We start from the raw sequence: 11121 nt of genomic DNA, 5'->3' as shown, positions 1-11121 counted from the left end.
ACTACTAAAAGTAAATAATTATTATAAAGTAAATAATATATATACTATATATATATATATATATATATATATATATACTTTTATATAAAAGAATACATGTATCTTTTTTTCTTAGAGCTGACAATAAAATTGATTTATATCATTACCTATTTATCAAAAAAATGATTGCACTTATATCTATTTAAAAATATAATTTAAAAAGTTGTCGAATTATTGGAACATTCCTTTTTCTTTGAATCTTCTTTATGTAAAATTTTTTTTCGTATTTCAGTGTCTTTAGAGATACTATGTTTTACGAATAATTTTTTAAATTGAAAATGTTCAAGTGTGATATTTTGAGCTTGATCTTTACTACGAGCTAACTCCGTTATTCTTGCCTTTGCCCATCGCCTTATTAATAATCGCATTTTTCTGTGGTAGCCGTTCTTTAACCAGAATATTTTGCCTTCGTTCATCTTTGAGATGGAAGAGCGATAGTTCTCGTTTGTAACTTTCCTCTATCGCGATCGTTCCTTTGTTTCCGTCAGCGGCGGATTCCTTTCTCGCTAGAAGCCGTTCGGCAGCGATTTATGAATTATTCACGGAATGGGCGAATTATTCACGAGGATGACTGCACGAACGGTCCGCGACACTTAATTGTAGGCAACCGAAAAGTGGGGCAAATCCATAATTTAAGAGGATTTCCTATCTTCGTCGCGGCTTGCTTGCACTTCGATTGCAATAAAGAGTGATATACAAGAATGACACGTTTTAATTTCCGTATATTAATTGAAATAGAATTCTTTTTCCATTAATATGGTGAAAATAATATAATATACAAATCTATTGATAGAATGACATTTTAATGATAATGATGACAACAATGTTTTTGTATAATTATTTTTTACATAAGATTTTTTATTTTTCAATATTTAATAATCTCTTATTCGTATCGGCATAAATATACTTAATAAATTATTATTATCATAATAATAATAGATATTTATATATTATTAGTATAATAGATATTTATATATTATTATTTTATTATAATCGTTACAAATTAAAAAAAATCTGTCGTTATAAGAGTTTAATAACACTGTAATATTTTCATTAAAATGACTTAATTGAAGATTTAAATAAAACCAAAGAATCACGTCCCTTTAAAACTAAATTTATATTAAATATTAAATATTTAATATTAATATTTATGTTAGAAATGCCGTTTTTTTTAAATTAAATTACATTTCTCTTCGATTGACATACGAAGACAAATGCAACTGATATCTTTTTCTTGTAAGTTACGTGATTGGCGATTATCGAATTTATTTCTTTGTGGAAACTTTCGATTGTTACTGAACACTTAACTTTCTCGATATCGAGATATTTCTCCCACGAACGTGTTATCGCGTGGACGTAATGTATCACGTTCACTCTCGTATTCGTTTCTCCATCTATTCTTTATATCGTTATCATCCTAGTAAAAATAATGTAATGTGCTCGTGGCCAATCTTCTGAATATTTATGATTCTTTTATTTGACCCATTTTATATTTTCGGTAATTTCCAAGTAATTTTCTTTAATTACTTTTATGCTAATTATTTCCTAATTTGATTATTTCCTAATTTGAGCTAAAATACATTTAGTAAAGAATTAATATTTCTTTTAGTGTTATGTAAAATTATTTTTCTTTCATGAGCTGAATAAAATTTTATTCTGTAGTTATCAATGAATCTTTTAATAATTGACTGTATTTTTTTATGTTTTAGCCTCTTCTCTGACTTGAGAAGTCTGGCAGGAACGACCCTAATGAATCTTTTGGCAGCCCTTTTCATGGTTCAATTGTTGTTCATCGTAGGCGCTGGAGGAGTACAGGTATGTTTACGTTTCTCTATTTCTATTCATTACGAAACAATTATCTTGTATATATGAGATATACGAGATTAAAATTTTTTCTAAAGAATCCTTTTATATATAAAAAATTTATAAATATCTACTATTACATTTTACGTAAAATATGAAATATAATAATAACGCACGATCTCCAAACACATTACAAATATTGGATGATTATTAAAAAGCTGTTTGAAAATATGATATCTGACAGAAAATTTCTTTGAGATGACATATCTCTGACAAATTTGAATTATAATGGTTATCCAGATATAACTGGAAAAAGTGAGAACTGGATTAATACGACATTTTTCATTTAAAACCTTTAGAGTATATTAGTAAAATATTTGTATTTCCTCTCCGATTCCTTTTATACAAATATAATGCGAAAATCGACTTAAATCTATCGAGGTGTAAATTCCGGTGGCTGCTTTTGGTTCTTCCATTTTCAGAGAGAAGAGAGGGAGAAAGAAAGAGAAAGAGAAATTCCGTTTCGTGCTCGGCACATCAGCGAGAGTGCCGAGAAAAGCTTCGTCGAGACTTCCTTCGTCTAATATTCCGCACTTGAATTCTCTTTAATTAAGCTCCACAAGCTCGTCTTGAGACACGATAGATTTCAGAATTCTCTTTTTTCTTTCATCTGTTCTTTCTTTCATCCGGAAACATCCGAGAAGCGATGTCAGGCGTCCTCATACATGAGGATGCCTAACATTGCCACTCGAATTCTCCCGGCGAAATGCGATGCCGGTTACCGACAAACGGGAGAAAGCATTCCGGATTCTCTCGAGCGATTATACCGCAGGCAGAAGGAGAAAAGTCGTAGGAAGATGTTAGGAAGCGTTCAGAACTCAAAGCGGAAATTAGTGCAGCATTCCTATTTCCAAGTTTTAATTGCGTGTCGGTGACATCAACTTTTCGCCATCAGCGACAGGATTTGTGCCAAAAATTTTTCTCATTTATTTCCATGGATTTTAATATCGCGTGTGATATTATTAATTTTGTCACACTATCCCACGATTATTAAATTAGCTGTAAATCGCATTTAATGACTTCAACGAGATTAAAACCGCATTATTGATCATCCTTACACTATTTATTAATCCCTATTATTGAGGTAGACTTTTATAATTATTTTTAATTGAAAATAATGAGAAATATATATCAATTAACTGATTAAATCTATTGAGATTATACACTGAAAATTTATACAATATTACCATCGAATATCTTAAAAAATTATTTTCTATTACAAGCTTTTTCTATAAGCTGTAATTTAAATTACTTGAAATCTACAATTTTTTTCTAGAATATAATAATGTAATAGTTTTTCTTTTCAGAAACGCGCTAATAATTAGTATTTGCATAATAACGATAAATGGAAAAGAAAGAATGACATAGAATACCAACCATTAATCATAAAAATGTTACGAATATTATTCACTGGCAAAAGTAAATTTCATTTCTGTATTCTTCCTGCAGAAATGAAAACGTGTATATGTCATACATGCTTTGAGAGGAGCAAACGAAAAGAATTTCTCTTAGATTTAACAACGAAGAAACAAGCGCACTCTCGTTTCTTCACCTTTAGATAACGAGAAGGTTCGCTACATTTGCAGTGGTATATTTTTCTTCGTGGAGATTGAGACAAAAGTATATGCCGAAATGTATGTATAAGCCAAAAAAATTCATGCTGAAATGAGATTCTTTTTAGGTCAAATGTTATTCATCGCAGTTCTGTCGTTACAAATCGTGGCCTTTGATCTTTTGATATCCTCTCGTGAAATGAATTTCGTTTTAAAAATGTAGGCAAAACATGAGAATCTTTTTACATGTTACTCATCGTAATATATAATTCAAGTTCATATTTTTGATTTGATATTAATCAATATTCATAGATTCTGAAGAATATCGTAACAGAATATTTTCATATCTGTTTTGCTTGATATCCAGCAAAATAGAAAAAAATTATAACTGAATATAAAATTCCTTGTACGATATGAACAAAATTAATTTTATTTTTTTCGTAATTTGAATAATTTATAAATATTATATGACAAATTTAATTTAAACATCATTGCGTAATAAATATTTTTTTTAGTTTTCACGAAGAATTTATTCATTTTTGATAAAATGAAATCTATATGTCATTTTTTTATTTTATATTACTTTTATTTAATTAAATATCATTCACCGGAAAATAATAACCGAATAGTAAAATGTGTAAAATATATTTTTTCGTTCTACATTTGCTAATCACCAAAAAAAATAGACACTTGAACTAACTGATACTTGAACTTCATACTATCAATAAATAATGGGTACTAGTTGAGAGGACGAATAAAAAGAAAGTAAACCAGAAATAAATCGACGATTTTACGCATGAAAAAGGAGACGGTCATTTCAGTTGAGAAAGTGTTTTTTCTACGTGGTGCTAAATTTCATGATCGCGAACACTAGGCAAAGTTCGCCACCAAGAACGACCCTACACACAAGTGATGTATCTCGTTGTACATGTAGTAGGCGGGAAAAAAGAATCTATCTTAACAAAGAAACATTTACAAGCGAACGTGTTAAATGTTACGAGGTTGAGGTACCATCTCTTCGAAAGCTACCCTTTTGTGTAACTTCCTAATTGCGGTCTTGTTTCGTATCAGTACGCAAAGACGAATTTACATTGAATATATAGGACGATGAGCGAGTTTCTAGTGTAACGTTAAACTTGATGGAAATTTGAAATTATATTTCAAAAGATTGATATAACAGTACAATAATGTTTCAGTAAAAAATTCATATGTAGTAGAAATCAGTTAAATCAGTTAATCAGTTATTATGCACACACAATACATCTCGCAATTACCGTAAAATTTTAATAGCGCATTCTGGAAATTAATAGCTCGTTATATGTTAGAGATTAATTACAATCGAAAATCCTGATAATGTATTGGAGTTACATTAGTTTTCGAGTCATAAGTAGGTCAAAGCTGGCCAGTGGTGCGCACAATATGTACAAGTACTACGCTTATACGTATACCGATTCATCATCTGTTATTGATTTATTTTCCCAGTTCAGATTATATCGAATTTTTCCTGCTCAGCTAATTTGCATTTTATACGTGCTTGTTAGGAAGGTATTACGTATACTGTAGTAATCAGTTAATTTTGACGAGTTGATCATTAGTAACAAATTTTAGATGACATGTACAAATTATATAATTTTTTTGTAAATAAATGTAAATGGCACATTATTGAATACGCGAGATTACCAGGCTGTCATTCTGTGTGACAAGTCATTGTTATCTCTGTGCACAAAATGCGATAATTTTCTGTGAATAATTATTTGGTGCGTAACATTTATCAATATACGCAACCGATTAACTCCATAATTAATTTGATTTATAAACATGTCAAAACGTCAAGAAATGGAAATTTTTAATTACCATTCCGTTGCGATATTTATGATAATTATTTTTTTAACTGATACTTGTTAGATTTATATTTCGCATTGCACTTTGAGCTTTTCCTCTTCGATTTAAATGTAATTTATCCACAATTTTCGGACGGCGCTGAACAATAAGAGCTTCACCAAATCGAACGATTCCAGTAAAAAAGCATGATACTCGATCATTTATTAATAATTAAATTAAAATCAAAGAATAGAATGTTTAATGTAAATTCATTTTCACAAAACATTAAACGTTTCTCGCAACAATAAATCGACTGGCACACGTCCTTGGCGTTTGTCTTTTTTTGTTAAAATTTCTTAATAATAGTTAACTCGGCAATATCAGCTGATACTATTGATTATTATGTATGATTATTTATAATACATATTAAGTTTCAATCTTGGTATTTTCAATTTTCGATCTCCAGGACACACTGTTTCTAAAATATTATATAGTATTTGTATGACTTGATATTCTAACAATTAAAATTAATTACGAATATAATAAATAAAATTATTAGATTATATACGTTAAAGAGAAAGAGTTATTTTTATATGACATATTTAACGAATACATTGTTAATAGTTTTCAATATACTGTTATTAATATACGATTGTTGATAAATCATTTTAAAAAACCGATAACATAAATTTGTGAAATAACTTGACGTTCTTTTTTATCCGGCATGATAAAATATCAATAACAATATTTTTTGGCGACAAGACAGATGCAATGAGGAAGGGAGAAGGAGTTTATTAGAGACAGCAAAATCTCGCTTTATCATACCGCTTGACGGAGATAAATCTCTGTCTGTTGTAATTTCGCGACCGTCACGAAGCAATTCGGCTTTATTGTTACCCATCTTAGGTTCATGAAGACGAAAAATAAATTCAACCACGAGACCTCTTGCATATTTTCTTGATCTCGATTTTAAACAATTTTGACACACGGTGCTCGTTTCTGCGGAAATTGAAGAACATAAGAGAAAATAGAGACAACAGAGAAAAAGAAAAAGGAAAAATCGATTTATCAGTCTGAAGCAAGTACTGCGAAATAAAGAATATATTTATAGATAGCTAAAAAAGTTAAGATAAACATTGCAAGAATATAAAAGTATAAGTAAAAATCAGCATGAAAGAAATGGAAAAAAATAACACGAAAGATTAGCCCTTTTTTACTTTATTTGAATGTAATTAAAAATTGTTTTTATTCTAATTAGAAGAACGGAAACTTTCTACGTATAAAGAATATAATAGTAAACAATCTGTGAACATTATTAAAATTTTATTATAAAATGAATAGGAATTTAAAATAGAAATAAAAATTCTACACTTTGTTATCTACTATAAATGATATAAGAAGCTCTAAATATAAATTTCCTCTTTTTCTCTCTGTTACTGATTATCCAAATATATCATGTGGTCATGCAACTTTCATGCTGTGTTTTACATTCTCACGGCGTTTTCGGTTCCATCCAATGGAGCAGTGCATTCCGTGTGCGCTTCGCAATTTCGATATATCGCCGTCTCGCATTAAGTCAGACACGTTTACGAGCTCTGTACCACAGCTAGGGATGCTGGCAGGCGAGATAAAGTCTAGTAAGCGAGATAATGTTTTGGCCGGAATTAAAAGGTACGAATGGAAGGGATATTAATCTATCCTAATATTCCTAATGTTCGCCCCAATTTATTTGAAATCCTCATTAACAACTGTGTATGCTTTGTACGTTAATACATCAGTATTAACGATATATATATATATATATATATATATAAAATATAATATATTAACATCATGAAAATTTTATATTGAAATATTAAATTAGTCAATATATATCTTTAATCAATACAATTATAGATACAATTATAGATACAACCAATAGATTACAATGAATAGACTTTATATAAAAATTATAAAATACAAAATTATTTATAATCATAAATTTTAAATTTTATGATTGTAAATATAAACGGATATATTAATTTACAATTTCTTTAATAAAAATATAACATATAAATATTAATTCGGAGATATTAAATAATATCGATCTTCATTTTTACAAGAACATTATCGCTTATCACTATAAATCAAGATTTTAAAAATATCATCTTTGCGTTTTATTTAAATGTTTATTATCAAAAATTGTTTAATGTTATAATTTGTTGAAAATGATATATTTGAAATTTATATACGCAGATGTACATACATAGCTTAAAATTGTAAATTCATGGTGAAAACAATTCTTGTGAAGAAGATTGATAGTGAATTCCACGCTCATACTTGTCAGTGATATACAACCCGCCGTCCCGGATGATATTAAAGGTTATTGCTTGAGCTGGCAAGTTTAATAATGCGCGCGTTAAATCACTATAATTAGTACGATTATGCGTATCACAGAAGAGCATTGTCTTTGCTATATTTAGAAATTTAATATATCGCATACAGCATTAGTGGAGCGCGTTTCTGAAGGTTAAGATTGAAAGTAAAACGGAGATTAAATAAATTTATCAGTATAAGCAGTACCAGGAAATTTTAATATCCGATTGTTTTAGAATTAAATTTTTTTAGAATTAAATTTAATGAAATACAACATATTGTTTGTATACATTACAAATAATATATGCGGATTATTTTTGAATAATAAGAGGAATTAAAAATTATTACACATATATAAAAGTTTAATTGTCTTTTGATAAATTTTAAATATTTGTTTTATGAAATATCTTTACTCATTTATCGTTATATAACGAACTGTGAGAATATCCTTTTGAAAGAGCTTCGCGATATTTCGGAGTAAAGCGTATAATTTATAATGCGAGGAATGTATAATATTATAATTTGATTAAAATTAGACGTTGCAAGTTTCTTTCACATTAGGATGCTAATATTTCATTACATTAAATTATGAAAAATGCGGAACTAAAATTTTCTTGAAATTTGCAAACCGACCCGAAATTTCGTCAGCGCAGAAATTCACTTTAGAGAATGTTGCTATTTACGGAGCGGCGTAAATCATGATCAACCGCCAGGGCACGTTGGTTTCATTGGTCCCGATTCGTCTTATGGCTTCTGCAAAGTAAAGTGAGTTTCGCGGCGAGTCTTATGGTTTATGGGAACAATTCTACAGAGATTTGTCCCGAGATAACGGAGAAAACCCCAGAGAGAAATCTGAGTGACACGGATCGGGAACGTCGCGACGCCGAAAATGTGTATAAGAACTTTGCATCGTCTATCCTCGACACGTGGAAATGGAAATGCAACTACTATATACCGATTGAGAAAATTCGCGTCCTGTCGGAAAACTAAGTTGTTTCTCCTGGGAGATCACTGATTCGAATTTGCTCGATAACTCGAACGATATATATCTGGCAAAAGCGAAATTTTTCAGGAAGGCGAAGAAAATAAAATATATTTGCGAATATGAAGATTTTCTACTTAAGAATTAAATTTAATGAAATAATACAACAATTAAGATTAACGAAAAATTAATGTTCGTTACTAATAAGAATCATGAATATAAATTATATTTTTATAATATTTAATTAATCTTATTTTATCCATGCATTACAAAATAACAATTAGTTTTTATTTTACTTTGGAATTATTTACTCTATATACACACTACTCCAAAATTATTATGTGATAATCATATAGTATTATTATTTGATAATTGAAGAAGGACCAGCTGGCGCGAAATAAGAGAGTTTCATCGAAGTTTCCATCTTCTCTTTTCTTCGTTTTAAAACTATGTAAAAAGACTAACGAGGATCTCTACCGATTCCACTAGTTTTTAATTAAGCGCGAAAATGGTCGAGAGACAAAGCGGCGGCAACTTACGAATAGTAATGAAACTCTTAGATCAACTTGCTCTTCTCGACGCCGAGCAAAATAAAATTACTGATCAGAATGAGAAATCAATCACGTATCCCTTCTTCCTCCATACCTTTAGAATACGAATTAAAGCCACGACCTAAATGTAACTTTTGTCCTAAATTCCCACGCAAGCTCCGTCGATCTTAGATAATGATCTGCGAAGATCGTATGGATTTCGCTGCATAATTTATGGTAACGTAAGTTTTCCCTCGATGGCGAACATATCTTCTATGACTGCAATCCTTTTAACCTCATTAAATACTATTGCTCCATTTTCGGAACTGCATTTGAAACTCTCTGAAATTCTATTTTAAATTTCAAAGAGAAAGAAAGAAGATGAAAAAAATAGATTGCATTGAAGTATTTTTCACGAGATAAAAGCTCTCCTTGTTTCCAATCGTGTTTACGTTTATTTTAGTTAAAATGGTTTACTCCGATAAATGCATCTACATTTGTATGTTTTTTTTAACGATTGAGTTAAAATTCAATTAAATTTGATTTAGTTACATCCTAAATTTTTTACAGTGAAATCTTACTCCAAGAAAGTGAAAATACAATCACTCTTGAAAAAAAAATGAAAATATTTTATTTCTTGAAAAAGAGTGACAATTTTCATTCTTTTTCAGAGTGAATTTTCACTTCGAAAGAATGAAATCTTACTTCAGAAAAGAGATTCACTCTATAAAAAGTGAAAATTGTCATTTTTTTTTTAAGAAGTGAAATATTTTTCCTTTTTTTAAGGGTGGTTGTACTCTCTTGGAATTGAGATTCACTGCAAGAAATTTAGAGTTTAAAATTTAATCGAGAAATGTGGTCCCCGTGGTATTATTCATGCTTATTATTGCCGTATGCCCGTTCAGAAACAAAGCGTTGTATTGTTGCATTATATGTCGGTGCATTTTCTCATCGACGCGCGACGTGTCAGGGGCGCGAAACACATAGCCTTGTTATCCGCGTCAGTTATCGATTACACCAAGCTTTGTTGCCAGGGATTTTTAACAATAAGGGCCTGTCGGTACGCCTGCAATTTAACGATTGGCTGACACCTCCATATACATCTCACGATAGGCGCGCGAAAAATTACAGGAGAATCACATTGTAAATTGCGATGCGGTTATGCGGGCGATTTAAAGGGTGCATCTGTATTTTTATTGCGCGATAAAATATATGCGGGACTTTTATCAGAAATGTAATCATATGAGTGGATTCGATTCGGACTTTGCGATAAAATATAATAAAAAGATCTCAATTCTCAACTCTCTGCTTGATAGATAAATAACAAATTTACAAGGTCACGTCTTTAAAATTTATGTCTTTAAAAATTATAAATCATTTTTAAATCATTTTATTATCGAAGTGATTGACTCTGTCTACATCTATCATGATTATCAATAGAATGATTCGTACTTTCACATCTCTCCGCAATTTGCGCTACCGCGAAAATCTATTTTCTTCTTGTGTCTCTGTTTATTCTCTACATTTCATTTGATTTCGCATTCACGTTAAGAATGTTTTTGCTGCATATTATATTCTCATTTTGAAGGTAAATCAAGTTGCCAAAAATGCTCTCTGACGAACAACGAAAATTTCAATCGCAAGCAAACGCTCGAAGCGGTTTTCGTATCGGGATAATTGGTCGCAGTTTCGTAGTTGCGTGATACAGTGTAAATAAAACTCATCTCTTCCACTGGCGATATTTTTTGGAACTCGCTGTTTTTCCGACATCCATATATCTAAAGTTTACCCAATTTGTGCCTAACGCGAGTCGCTTTTTTCCTCTGTGTTTCCATCGTTTACGCGAAATTGTACGTGGCAAAATTGTACTGAAAATCCGCATTGCAGTAAACGCGCTTCTGAACTGGCGAGTTGTACGAATTAATAAAGACATCAAGGATTTTTGTTATGTATCACTATGTATATGTGTGTGTGTGTG

The 11121-nt window shown here is 30.3% G+C and overlaps 1 protein-coding gene across 1 annotated transcript in view; it reads left to right on the top strand.

The window, feature by feature from the left end:
• LOC105622803 (cadherin EGF LAG seven-pass G-type receptor 1-like) overlaps positions 1-11121 on the top strand; it is a 63864-nt gene that overhangs the window by 33028 nt on the left and 19715 nt on the right. The window contains exon 2 of the mRNA XM_012204214.1: positions 1749-1854. Within this exon, the coding sequence (XP_012059604.1) occupies positions 1749-1854 (106 nt within the window). The remainder of the gene's footprint in view (positions 1-1748; positions 1855-11121) is intronic.

Source organism: Atta cephalotes, assembly GCF_000143395.1.
Source record: "Atta cephalotes unplaced genomic scaffold scaffold00048, whole genome shotgun sequence".
NCBI classification, from domain to species: domain Eukaryota; kingdom Metazoa; phylum Arthropoda; class Insecta; order Hymenoptera; family Formicidae; genus Atta; species Atta cephalotes.
Note: the sequence above shows the minus strand (reverse complement) of the source record. Positions and strands in the feature narration are given on the sequence as shown.